Source organism: Thalia democratica, chromosome 2 (assembly GCF_965202585.1).
Source record: "Thalia democratica chromosome 2, ktThaDemo2.hap1.1, whole genome shotgun sequence".
Taxonomy (NCBI): domain Eukaryota; kingdom Metazoa; phylum Chordata; class Thaliacea; order Salpida; family Salpidae; genus Thalia; species Thalia democratica.
Window position 1 is genome coordinate 19,389,318 of NC_139166.1, and position 14,507 is coordinate 19,403,824.

General features: G+C 29.9%; 1 protein-coding gene across 1 annotated transcript; it reads right to left on the reverse strand.

Moving 5' to 3' along the window:
• Positions 1-3,247: 3,247 nt before the first annotated feature.
• Positions 3,248-8,664, reverse strand: LOC145849793 (uncharacterized). The gene is made up of 4 exons (XM_082954850.1): positions 8,589-8,664; positions 8,054-8,284; positions 6,193-6,905; positions 3,248-5,834 (listed from the first exon to the last, which is right to left on the reverse strand). Exons 2-4 carry the CDS (start codon positions 8,254-8,256, stop codon positions 4,924-4,926), a joined length of 1,827 nt encoding a protein of 608 aa, XP_082810976.1. The 5' UTR covers positions 8,257-8,284; positions 8,589-8,664; the 3' UTR covers positions 3,248-4,923.
• Between the last annotated feature and the right edge of the window lie 5,843 nt (positions 8,665-14,507).

The window sequence follows — 14,507 nt, forward strand, 5'->3', positions numbered from 1 at the left end:
TTGAATAAGCAAATACTGGAACAATATATCAACAGCTTAGAAAAACTCTGATAACATTTTGTTTGTTATATAAAATTTTCACACTAAGTTTGAGATGTTAATGTGCCAATAAAAAGATTTTTTCAGTTTCCGCAAACTTAAAAATTAGAATGAGCGTTCAAAGTCAACAATTTACGGTTATTGAAACTGAATATGGCAGCTGCCAAACATTAAGTAAACAATAACCTCCACGGCTGTCTTATGCAAATTTCGTACAAGGTAATTGGGAAGCATCAGCTTTTTGTAATTTTTGTGTAGCCCGGAGCTAAGGCTGAATTTGACATTAGAACGCAATTATGTTTATCTCAACTTTTCTCGTGATAAAATTGCTTTTGAAAAACTCGTATGTATTTTATTAGGGCTAAGTTTGTACTTTGGTTAGTTTCTGATCTGCTTTAAAGTTTATTGTTTACATTTGATGAGACTGTGCTTCAGTCTAAATCATTTATATCTAAACTATATCAAAGCAAAATTAAAACTTCATTAAACGCAATAAAATAAACGATGTTCAAACAATTTTCTTATCAATAAACTTGATATTATCTTTGATAACATTTTAATAAATTAAAAAACCTATCTTAGTATAACTAGTTATAAAAGTTATGTTTGGAGCTGAAAAAATATAGACGTTTCTTAAAGTTTAATGCATGCATTAAAATACAACTGTCTTAAATTGCTTTTGATAAAGTATATCTTCTCATTTTAAAATGCTTCAGGATACTATTTCTAATATCTTTTGTTTTTATAAGCACAAGATAATCTTAATGCTATCTCAAAACTGCTTGAAAACTGTCTTTTCGTGTGACCTTTGGCTACACTTGCAGCTTTTACGACTGTTTTGTTATGAAACATTTTATGATCAAAGCTCGGTTGAAAATCAAACTTGAGTTTTCTTGCACACAAACAATAAGTTGAATATCAAAGTCAAAAAACAAAAGGTGTAATAAAATGTGTACAACAAGCGTTTATAAGATTATCAGATAGAGACAAAAAAAAACAAATTGGTTTAAATAAATGCTTTAGTATTTTTAGCAATAAATAGTTGTCTGTGTTTTAAAAACCGACTTATAGTATAATTCCAATACTAAAGTTTCCATCAAAGTATTTCTGTTTTAGCGAAGTAATTATTTTTTTCCTATTATTTTCCTTATAAAATAACAAACTTAAATACATTAAAAAAAAATCGGATATGCGGTCTAAAAATGAATGAAGAACACATTTAAAACAACAATTATGTTAACTTACTAAACTCTGAAACAACAGCGAGTTTAACTTTTCAAACTTCAAACACGAAAGATTAAACCAACATTTTCAATCAGCATGCACTCTACCATTTCCGGTGAAATAATCGTCGGTTTATTGTCAAGTGAGCTGATTACAATGCGCTAGTGCGTTCGCTGCTAATCATTTTCTTTTGTCTTCGAAAGCCACTAATGCTTTCATGCGAACTTGTTAACTATTGAGCTATTGAGATTTAGTTGTTATTCAAATTATGTTAGAAAATGCAATCTAAAATATAAAACGTAACTATCACAACACTAAAAATTAATGCTTCAAATTACTTGTAAGTTAAAGTTTTCTTGAAAAATGCTGTTGAACTTGTATCTATTTATCAACTAATTAATCTTAAAGTTGCTTATTTAGTTAAAATTTCAATAAACTTGACATTCACCACATAATTGCTATGTAACTACCTTAAGATAAACATTACCTTAAGAAGTTGAGATTCATCGTAATTTATTCAATTGTTGTTGCAAATTTTCCATTGAACTTTGATAACTTGGAACCTGAACAAACTGATATATCTGTTGTTAAAATACAAAAAATTTATTAATGAAGCTAACGTTAAATTTCTAAATAATACTTACATCTAAATAAATGTCAGCTTAAATTGAAAAAAAAATAGTATCAAGATTTATTGTCGTGGTTAACGAAGTAATAAAATGCTCTGGGCTAATCGATTTATGATAGATCAGATATGTTGTGCAACACAATCTAAATTGATAACTTACTTAATGTACACTAGAGTATATTAAATATTCTCAGAGTAAATAGTTATAAAATAAAATATTTTATACAACTTACAATAATAAATAATTTCAAAACCTGTAAAAACAAATTTTACAACCACAACCCTTTTTGTCTAAACACAACTTATAATTTGATACTTTAATATGATATTTATAAACAAAAATGTTTTTAATACAAGTTTTGTAAATCAAGTAAGTTAAGTCAGCCGAATTAAAAACCCATTCTAGTGTTCAATCTATTTTTAAAGAAATATTTCTCAACAACTGCTGAAATATAGCTAAAAAATCACTTGTAATTTAAACTGACTCATATAAGAACAGTTGTTTTTCGTTAAGCTTCTTACTTTCAGCTGGTTATATAACAGCTGTAGCTAGGTTTAAAACAAGTTTTTATTTCATTTTTTTAAATTTGACTGCTATACTTTAATTGTATATATCTAAGTATTTTTGTAAACTGTTAAATGATTCTATTTAAGATGAAAAGAAAAAAATTATAATGCGAAATATATAACAGTTAGAATTCAATATTAAATTTTTAAGTGTTCAAGTGTTTAATTTAGTCTTTTTCTGATTTAAAAAGCTAATAACTAAGTTTTTTGGTAATTTTTTTCCTTAACCTTTTCAGTTTTAAGGCCAAAATTGCATACACTACTTTTAAAAAGGTCAACTTTAAACTAAAATTGTAAAAAACCGTCGTAAAAAAAGAGGCAAATTCGACGTAAAAGTCAAATATTTCAACAAATTTTCCAAATTGGGAAAAAAAACCAACAGCTCACAAAGAAGTATTGTACGCCTCGAATGACTTCAATTCAAAACGAGGCTCTATTCAAATTTCTCCCCTTCAAAACCGAAATAGGACAATGGAAAAAGAAAATACTTGAAGCTTAAAAAAGCAACTTGAGCACTTTTTATTTGGCTTGAGATTTTTTGAACGCTTCAAGGTTAAAATAAACAACTTTTTGACATTTTTTATATTGCAGAGAGATACAAACATTTGTTTGCGATAATAAAAATATGTTTCTTTTTTATCGTTACACGTTTTATAAACACGATTTATTTATTTTATTCTGTTTACATTCTGGCTGTAAAAAACTGAAATGCGCTTTTTTACCGAAACATTTACAAAACAAACAGAACACAGCTTTAATGATTAACTTTTTATTCTCACTGTTACAATTACGATATCTAAACAACAAAAACATCGAAAACAAAAATCAAATGACAAATTCGTTTCGGATTGCTTTTAGTTTTTCAAACAAAAACTGTTTTAATTGAAATGACACGTTTTTTTATTTTTTTTCTTGGTATGCAATGCATAATTACACGATATAAATGGAATGAAAACTCAATACTTCCACTGAAATTAATAAATAGCAAGCAATTCAAGCAGCTTTTAAAAGGAAAATTGTCATATAAGTCGAATTTAGCTTCATAAATATCTAGCATAATATGTAAGTACCGTTTAAATACAAGTGACAAACCAAAATGTATTAAATGTCATTGAAATTATTTAATATTTAGCATCATTGAAAGGTGACTGGAATTGTAACCAAAAATTAAAACAATTTTATCGTGGAATATTAAATTAAAGTGTATAAAAAATTTCATTAAAGAATTATAAAAAAGCGTAAAAATCAAAACAGTTAGAGCGGAAATGTAAAGAGGAAAAAGTGTGTTTTCAACAGAAAAAACAAACAAACTGAAAGCTCAAATTAAAAAATTAAACAGAAATAACGATTAAAATGTGAAAGCTTCAACAAAATTAAATCTTTTAACTTCTTAATTCAAAAATGTGAAATTAATTCAAATGACTGTGTTAGCTTAAATTGTGCTTCCAAAAAAAAGTTAAAAGTGTAATTTCAATGACTAAAATTTAAGAACGTAAAATTAATGTGCAACTTATGTATTTTGTACTAATTAATTTGGAAAATGCGCTATCTAATTCTTCAGAACGTTTTCAAACAGCTTTCAAAACCGTTGGGCCGTTAAACTTTATCAAATGTAAAAAATTAAAACTCAAAACATAATAAATTCTGTTTATATAATGTAAGGCGGCAGCAAAACAATAAGAAATACATAACTAAGATATTTTTTACTTGATTACAAGTTTTTTTTATTTTTTTATGTTTTTTTTTGAGAAATTTAAACAATAGAATTTATAGGAGAAAAGAATACTTCTAGAAAGGTATTTGATAGGAAATTATTGAAGAAAAGTTATGAATACTCTATACGTTGATCTAAAACCACAACAGAAATATATTAAAACTTTAACCACTTTTAGTAATGTTCAAGTTTTTCCGAGTACAACTAATTGTACACTTTAGCTCTACAAGTAAAAAATACCACTAAACTATACAAAACTACCTCTACAATATATTAATTACGAAAATAAGTTAGTAATGCTACTAAAGTCGTACAACATTCCGGAGGTAGAAAACAACATAACTCCAAATAAATACTTTTTTTCAAATATCTTATGTAAGAATTCTTTATATTTATCAAAAAAAAACACATATATTTATAAAAATAGGCCCAGCCTCCCTTTAGACCTATCATATTGCCCCGATAGAAATTCTGACCCGAATAAAAATGACACATATAGCTGAAGTGGGAAATTTAATTTAAAAAATTAAGATTTTTATAGCCTTAGCTTTAAAATTTTTAGACCTTTGACAATCCTTAACTACCAAAAAAAATGCCTTAGTTGCCAGTTTTTTTTAGTTAAATGGGTCTTAAAAAATTATCAAAGTACTAAAGTAAAGTAAAAAAGTTTTCAAAATTAACAACAAGTATTTGGACCCTCCACTTAAAAAAACAAACAGTTTAATACAAAAAGTTTACAAAAGTTGAAGTCCTACACGGCCTGCACCCTCGGGTTCATCTCCATGAAGTTCCTGGCCGCCCTCGTCATCTGCTTCTGGTCCTCGCTGCACCCGCAAGCCATCTCCATGAACCGCGCCGTCAGCTTGATTCTCACCGGCGGGGATTTTACCGGGCTGCGATGGGGCGTGGTGTTGCCCGCGTCGCCCAGCAACGTGATGTGCTGCGACTTCTTGATCTCCCGCTGCTCGTACACCAGCCCCCGCATGAAGTTCTCGTTGCTAATCATGGAACTGGCTGCCACCTTCACGGAGCTGCTCTTTGTGGGGGTCGGCTCGCCCAGGGTCAGCTTGTTAATCATGACGGGCTCGTGGCAGCTCGAGGACAGGAACGGATCGATCTCCTCAGAGAAAAAGCTCATTGAATCGTGCCCTATCTTCTGCGACTCGCTGACAATGTCTGCGGACAAATCCAAGTTGCCGTCCAAAGTGAACACTGCGTCCAGGTCGTTGAAGTCGTTCAACCCGAACTGCATGTTGCAGTCGTTCAAATCAGCCGGAAGCTCGCTCAGGTCGTGGCCCGTGTTGTTGGCCGTGCTCTGGCTGCCCGCGAAGTTGTTGTCCTCTTCCATGGTCGCCAGCAACCCCGAGCTCTCGTCCGCCGTGGTCGACAGCAAGCTGCAGTCCATCACCCTGTACATGTGCTCCGCGCTCGTTTTTTGTTCAGCGGCGCCCAAGGTCCCGTTTGCCGGGTCCAAGAGCATCTCGATGTCGTGTGCGGAGTCGCTCAACGCTCGCTCGAACGGAATGTTCTCGATTTGAAAGGAGAACGGGTGCGCGCCGTCCAGCCTCGCCTTGCTTTTGTTCCTCTTCTCCGAGATGGGGGTCGAAGTGAGAGAGGGGTTGATCATGGAGTTCTGCTCGTGGATTTCAAAGTCGTCCATGTCTGGAAGCGTAAAGATAAAAACGATGAGATGAAATGTCAAATCAAATATTTTTAGTCAAACTTTCATTACTGGTACACAACTGTTAAACTTTTATTAATGTAAGAAGGGAAAAGTGCAACAAAAATTTGTTTGTGTAAGTGTTGTGCAAAAGTTATTTTCTGGGCAATAAATTAGCTGCCCATTAAAAAAAGAAATTTAAACTTAGTTATATTATAATACCACATTAAACAGCTAAGAAAACTTCATATTGATTTTCTATTGAATACAAATAAACAGTGCAACAAGCTAATGGAGAAAAAACAAACTAAAAAAATTATTGTTTAAACATTGGTAGTAGAATATTTTTTTAAAACTCACCGTCTTGAGCTTGCAAGCAAATGCCACTGTCTCCGAACTTGACGAACTCGTGCTGGTTGAACTCCTTGCACTTGTCGCCTCCTGTGTCCTCCTCGAAACTCTCCTTGAACAAGCTCTTCACGTGAGACTGCGAGCTCTTGGAGTCGGTGCTTGAGTTGAGAAGAGAGCTCTTCGACTGGTTGAAGAATTTGGAAGGGGAGAAGTCCAGGGCCTTCCTCGGGGAGTTTTTCAACTTCTTCAGCAGCTTGTGCTGCTTCTTGGGCGACCTCCTGGGGGTCCTTCTTACCCTGGCGTTGCGCAGAATGTTCGGCCTGAACTTCCCTCTCGGCCGCTTCATCACCCTGCTGGACAGAACACCGGACTTTGGAGCCGCTTTCTTGTGCAGCTGCCTCTGCAAGTTCATCTGGGGCCTGCGCAAAGCCGAGCTGTCCGAAAAGCTCAAGCTCTGCTTCCTTCCATACCTCGGAGGAGTCCTTGCCGGCTTCACCGCCAACCCGCCGCCACCCTGCCTGCGGTTCAAAAAGTCCTTGTTCTCCCTCATGATCTGCTGCAGCTGGTGGTTGGTCTCCTGGGTGACGCTGAAGGAGTGGAAGCTGGATATGCCGTGGTGCGGGGACTTGCTGGACAGGAAGGAGATCTTGTTGGGCGTGGTGGCGGCCTTCTTCCGCGTCTTCCTCTGCCTCCTGCCCGGCTTGCGCTCGTGCGTTTGCGTCCTGAAATTTGTATTAAATTATTTTTCTGACATGAGATTTTCCACTCTACTGGCAATTGCTTTTTATTTCAACACAGAAATAAATGTAGGTTCAATGAAAAATCTTATGGATTAAAAGATAATCATTTAAATTAATATACCTTTTTATTGCAAATGAGATAAGTTTTAGAAACTTGGGTAGTTCTACTATCAAAAAACATACTAAATACTCACGAACTAGCTAATCAAAACACAAATGTAATGTCATCATTAATATAACATTAACTATTGCAAAACTAAATGAACAAAATGGATTATATAAAAAAAACAAATGTAACTTTTGACCCTTAAAGAGAACCAAGCTGGCATTTTAGTTAAGTAAATAGTTATTGTCTCTTTTTAATACATTAGCTACCCAAACCTCCAGGACATTTTTATTTATAAACAGTGCAACTTCAGAAGCATTTGCCGACATTTTTTCTTTACTAAAAATAACATTGGATTTTATATGAAAGCTTAAAATACAAACTACAAGCCAGTTTTTATAGATTTAAAAAATGTTATTTAACTTTTGAGATATTTTAATTTTTGTAAAAAGTTTCCGATACAAACGTATAGACCACAAGATTTTTGGGGTCAATTTTCTTGGAAATTTTAAAAATCACTAAAAACCTATCTTCTCCTTCATTTTTTGAGATAGAGACCTCAATTTTTCAGGAAACGTTCATTTTATAGTTTAAAAGATTTTGAATGTTGGAATTTTAAAAATATTAAAAATAAATTTTGGATAAAAAAAACAAAATAGGTGGTTTTTTTTGTTAAAACTGTTATTTTTCAAAATTAAAAAAATTCCTGCATTCAATCTTTTCAAAATTCATAATACACTTTCTGTGAAAACTTGAAGAAGATTGCTTAAAAAATGAAGGAGGAGATAGATTTTTAGTAAAATGGTCTTTTTTTGCGTTTTTAGTTTGCGCCTTCCATTAGGAACCTATTAAGGTCACCGACTTTGACTGCTCATATCTCAAAAAATAATTTGAATTTTTTCAAACAGTCAAAAATGTCTGATAGCTCGGATAAAACTCTATAAAATAAGATCAAATTGTAAAAATCAAGATGGACCCCCCTATGCCCTTAATACAATTTGTTCAATTTTAACAAGTTCCATACCTAATGACTCCCTCGAAGCGGTCCTTCATTGAGGCGAGGTCGCTGAAGCTGACAAAGCCTCCCTTACTGCCAACTTGCTTCCTGACCGTTGGTGGCTTCGTTGGCATCTTGTCAACTTTGTAGGTCGGAGTGGCAAACCCACTGGAGTCCTTTTTGAGTGTCTTCATGGGCGTCTGCAGTGCATTTTTGTTTTTAACTTCCATAATATCTTCCTTCTACCATTCAAGCAATCTGGATAGTTCGAGTAAAAATTAATTATTTTATATGCTAATGTAGCTTAAAAATACTATTTTAACACCTAAAATAATACAAATAAAAAACATCATTTCATAGTAATATAAATTTGATACAGAAATAGTTATTTCAATTAAGATAAGGAACAAAAAAATATAAACTAGAATAAGATTATCATTATAAATAAACTTAATTAACCAATTGATCAGTTTAAAATTTCAAAATTTGAGTAATTTAATAGATTTTTACAACAAATAATGATAATAAACACTTACCATTTGTAGCAAGCAAAATAACTTACCTCCATAACATTAAAGATAGAGATCAAAAAGCTTTTTTTGATTTACTTTAAAGGCAGTTAATTAAAAATACTACCTGAAAATTGAAAAAAAATGTTTAAAAGTTAGAATAATAAATGCTTTTAAAAGCTCACTGATTAAAACTTCTTAACATATTCAAACAACATTTTACATCTAGTGTAAAATTAGTTAAGTTTTATGTGCTAATGGTTCTTATATACATTTTTTTAAATAACATTAATACAAAGCAATTAAAAATCAGTTTTCATAGCAAAAAAAGAAGTTGTAACTTAATATACAAAGGTTAATATTTTCTTATATGATACATAACAAAAATAAAAAAAACTTATTAAACAGATAGTTTTAAAGTTGAATTATCCTACTAAACTTTGCTTCTCTTATAAACTTCTAAATCATGATGGCATAAAGGATAAACAACAGTTATATATAAAAATGCTTTAATTTCAATGGTCTTTATTCAAAAATTTTAAAATAATTATAATTTTACCAACTTTTTCATAAAACAATGTTTCACTTAGTTGATCAATGACTCTTGAGTTACAATCAAACTATTCAATAATAGTTTAAATGTAACTGAGGATCTCTTCATCTCATCAAATAATAAGTGAAACATTTTTTTGTGAAAAAAATCATGAACTAATAACTTGCTAAAAAGTTTTGACTTAAAATCAAAACAGTTACTTAGTTTTCCTTAATTGTACAACACATTAAAAATTTATCAAATTATTTTAATCTTCAAAAACTGCTTTTTATAGTTTAATATAATACTAGACCTTATTAAATCGAATCATGCGTCTCAGTATTTGAGCTTAGCATATTAACACAAGAGAAAGTTTTAGTGATTAATTTAGGATTAAACTATACATGTTTTAAAGGTTTTTACAACAACATGAAATACTTAACTTTGTAAACATATACTGAGTATTTACTTTCGAGCTTTATTTTTTATAACAATTCACTAACTCTATTTCTTAAACCAACAGTATAACTATAAGCTCTTGTTTAGTTTTATTACTTAAAACATTACTTTATTCTTTCAATAACTGTTTAAGTTTAATACTGTACAAGATCTTGTTAAACTAAATCAAGTAGCAAAGTATTATAGCAAAATAAAATAAGAGAAGGTCATGATAATCATTTATAATTCAATTAAAGATCCTATTTTCAAATAGACTTACAACTTATTAAAATGTTCATGTTTATAAACAGACACTGTGAATTTATCTTAAAGCTTATTTTCTTGTATAATTAACTATAAAAATTTTTTCGAAGAAAAATTCAACTTAATTCAGTTCTATCACATGAGCAAATTAGTATATATTTTTAATTATTAAACAACTTTGCATGAAAAAAACATCAACGAAACAGACAAACTACAGTAAATAACAAGTGTTTAAACAAAAATGAAAAATTTATTATATTGAACAATTTTTTAGAACAAAAAGCCTTTTAGCTATTTACAAGTTTCTAAAATGTATTTTACAACTGAAATTGTGATACCAATACAAGAATTTTGCTTTGTAAAGATTTTTAGAGCGAAATTCAAATTATTTATGGTGCAATTAAAACATTTCATTATAAAAACAATTTTAAGAGATAGAAAATAGTACAATCAATTAAAAGGACTTAATATCAGCAGTAGATTTTGTCAAAAAATTATCAAAAAACAGAACAATATTTAATTTATTTGTTTACAAAAAACTGTTTACCTACACTCAAATACTTCATAAAAAAAATACCAAAAACTTCTATCAAGGAAAAATACATAACTGTTTTTAAAACTTGTTGAGATTTTAACCTTTTGAGTGTTTGCTAAATGACTGCCACCAAAAGTTTTTTGTAAAAAATTGTTTTTTTTTCATTTATTTTTGTCAAACTCTACTAATAATTTTTTAATTGGCTATTCAATATTTTTTTAACCACATTTCTCAAAGTGGGCAATTTTATACCAACTCCCTTGGGTTTAATTTTGGTTATCAGTAAAAGTTTGGTTATCTTTTGGTAAAGGGTTGATATTTAACAAAGGGGGTGGTAATTACTTTTTAAATATTTGCTAGTTGGGCAAATTTAATCCTGATTTAAGCAAATAATGAATACCATATTAAATAAAATAATTGTTTAAAATAGCCAGTAAAGACACTAAAAAGTGTGCTGTATCATTGAATACTTAAGTTTCATTAAGATAAGCAGTAAGAAATTAATTGCAAAAGGAATTGCAAACAGTAAAAAATTAGTAAAAAATTCAAGTTATGTAGGATATAATCTGATTAAATTGAAGTTTATTCAAACAAATTGACAGTTTTTTGAACTCCTAATCACTTCATAATCACCTTTAATATTAAGGGGTACTGCCAAAAGAAATTATTTTCTACTTTTTTATATACACTTTCATTGGCTGACTATTTGTACAATTTCCATGACAGATTTAAACTAGATGACACTTTTTTAAACAAATACAACATTTAACTGTTGTCCCTACCGAAAACTTGAAACTTTTATTTGATAATAACTACTATTCTTCACACCTGATACTAATCCATAATCAATGTCTTATCTTTAATTGTTAAATCATAAATTTAAAAATACACCTATCATGCAAAATAGTTACTTCCTGCAAACCTGTAATACTTCTTTTTTGGCAGTAATTACAACTTGAATTGAAACTGTTGCTTTTTGCAGTATTTTTAAGCTGTTATGAGTAAAAAAAAGTGTGTGGCCTGATGGCATAGGGGTCCGTTTAAAAGTTTTAAAAACTCTGAGCTGAATGCTGCAAAATCTAAATCCATTGTTCAACACATATACAAAAGAAAAGTCTTATAGTTTATTCAAAGTTCAAAACAATTTACTAACCACTTTTTCTTTGAAACAATAAGTGTTTTCCAAAACACAACAAGCAATCTATAGCACATATCAATTGACCTGTCACCACATATTATGACATAAAAATGTAAATAATACTAATTACATTGTGTAGCTGAAAATCCCTTGGAGACATGTCAACCGGCAAAATTTTTTTTGAAGAACTAATAATGTTTAATAGTTGTTTGCTAAATCTAAATCTTTTTTTTAACTTGTGTGGCCTGATAGCTTAAGGGTACTAATGCCTGTATTGAAAACTCTGAGTTAAGTGTTGTAAGATCAAAACTAGGTGATTGATACTTCAAAAACTTTATTAAATTCATTGAAGTGAAGGGAGGAAATATAACTACATCTAATACTGGTTTGCTATATTCTTTATTTGAAAAATGAGTAGTAGTCAAAGAATAAGTAAACAACAAAAACATAATCTGCTCTGAAATTCTGTATGAACTGGTAACATCAGGAACCTAATAAATACATTGCAACTGTAATAGTCAAATGTTGTAAGACCCACAGCTTTTTTTTGGTAATTACCTAGCATAATGTTGCACCAATATTGAACTGAAAGTACATTATATTCAATGTCTATTTTAACCATAATTTTAGGCTAAAAGTCTATGTTTAAAGCCTAATATGTTTAGTCTAAAAATACTTTGTTTTATACAAGCTTTATAAACATGTAAAGAATAAAATTTATTTATTGAAAACTAATAAAACTTAAACAGTTAATCGCTTTAATTTTACAGTACTTTGTTTGATATAAAATATTGTATTGATATAATCGACTTATATTGTAAAATGAAGCAATAATTTATTCAAGTGTTATTTTTCTAAGATAATTAAGTTATATTTTATTATCTATGTATTTAAGACATGTCATTTTTAGCCTAAAATTATTGTTAAAATAGACCTTGAACATAATAAAATTTCAGTTTGATATTGGTGCAAAATCATGCTAGGTAATTAACTTTTTTTTCCTTGTAAACCACTGGGTTTTGTTCATGCAACGTTTAATTCAGAGAGCTTTCAAAGGTGTCATTAGAACCCCTACTCTATCAGGCCACACAGAAAAACAACATGATGCAAAAAAACACACATTAAAATAAAGTGTTTACAATTTCTACTACTTAATTCTCAAACAAGTACTAATTAACTAAGTTATTTTTTTAAGCAAAGTTTGAAAAATAATATAATTTATAATTTTAACTTGTGTAAAATTATCATAAATCATAGCATTAATAACAACAAAATGCAAATAATATAATTAAAATTAGTCTCAACCTCAACAAAACTGATACACAAACTTAATTAAGTTAGATATTTATTGTTGATAGAGTTGTTATGGAATTACTATGTGTTAACAACATATACTTTCTCCTCACATATCAGATGCGTGCTGGCAGTTAGTGTAGGTGTTGACTAATGTTGTATAGCAATGTTTTCCTTAATCAATAAAATTGCTAAACTGCTCTTTTTCTAAAGCTTGACTTGAACAGGGAAAACGCATTTGCGCACGAACGTAGTTACTCTTAAAAAATAACTTAAACATATTTTTTAAAGTTATTTTAAGCAACATCTATTGGCTTTTTTCATAAAAAATGTTAAATAATAACGTTTTAGTTTAAAAAGTTGTGGTGTACGACTCGATAAACGAAAATTTCCTTCATTCACCATCTTTAGACCAAACTTTCTGAGCGCTTTTTTTAATCGTTCAATAAACAATGTATAATTTGTTTAAATTATTTATTTTGAAAGTCTAAATACCTTTCTTGCATCATTGCTAGATTTGAATTCATTTAACTATATGTTAGCAAAACTAATCATTTTTTTCGATTTTACTAGTATTAGTTATTATATTACTAAAGTTGTTGTTTTTTTTTAACTTTACCCACAAACAGTCGCTACAATACTTTGTTCTTAAGCCCGCTTAGTAAAATCTCAACAGCGGTTTCTCGCTACTATGCATGCCTGATGAGTCCTAATAAGGACGAAACCGGTCGTAGCTTGTCTCGGATACTGTTGTTGTTGGTCGTGTGGTAAAGCTTATTATCTATAATACTAAAGGTCATATTCAACTATCATGAGATTTTATATTAGCATGTATTTATGCATGCAAGTACTAAAAAAATTATTTAACATTTTATAGTATTTTTAGCTTGCAATTTAAACTTAAGATATTTTTTTATATTTGTAATAACAGCATAACCTATAATTGTTACTTTTAGCTCTAAATATAAATAAAAAATCTAAAACAATACAATTAAATACAAATTGAATTCCTGAATTTCACCTAGTTTTACATAAGACCAAATGTGCACTTATATGCACATAATAGATATGTTTAAAATCATCTCAACTATATTAATGATGGCCATAATAACTACTGATTAAAACTGATCAAATGAGCATCGACTATAATCTCACAATAAGCTAATAATGTCTTAGACGTTGGGCTGTAAATGAGTTAACTGTATCAATTTTTTTTACTTTACCCACAAACGGTCGCTTCAGTACTTCGTACTTAAGCCCGCTTGGTTTAGATCTCAATAGCGGTTTCACGCGACTATACCTGCCTGAAGAGTATTAATTAGGACGAAACTAGTTGTATTTGTTTCGGATGCTGTTGTTGTTGATCTTGCGGTGAACTTCATTAAATATTATGTTTAAATAGAAAAATTATTAAACTTTGGCTACCAAGATAATCTTGCTTTCGTTAATGAAAAATAAACCAAAAACATAAAAATGTAAAAAAAAATATAATAAAATTGACTTTTAGATAAAATAAAACATTATAATCTTTCACTTTATACTTAAAACAGAAAAAAAAGCTTTTTTCAATATTTATTTAAACTTTAGAAACCTTTAAAAAAATATTTTTTTTAGTGTTTTAGGTAAAACATTACTTTTTTTATCGACAAGGTTCTAATTCTATGAGTTTTATGATTTTCCTATATATTATCTAGATCAAGGTTTCCCAAAGTGGGCGGTACCGCTGGAGGCGAATTTAGTAAGTTTGGGGTGCAATATTTAGTAAAGGGAGG

Excerpts from the sequence above, each read along its gene's own strand:
- LOC145849793 (XM_082954850.1), bottom strand. The coding sequence starts at position 8,256 with ATGGAAGTTAAAAACAAAAATGCACTGCAGACGCCCATGAAGACACTC. Across the intron at positions 6,906-8,053 it reads CGCTTCGAGGGAGTCATTAG|GACGCAAACGCACGAGCGCA; the intron begins GTATGGAACTTG and ends TACAAATTTCAG. Across the intron at positions 5,835-6,192 it reads TTGCTTGCAAGCTCAAGACG|ACATGGACGACTTTGAAATC; the intron begins GTGAGTTTTAAA and ends TTACGCTTCCAG.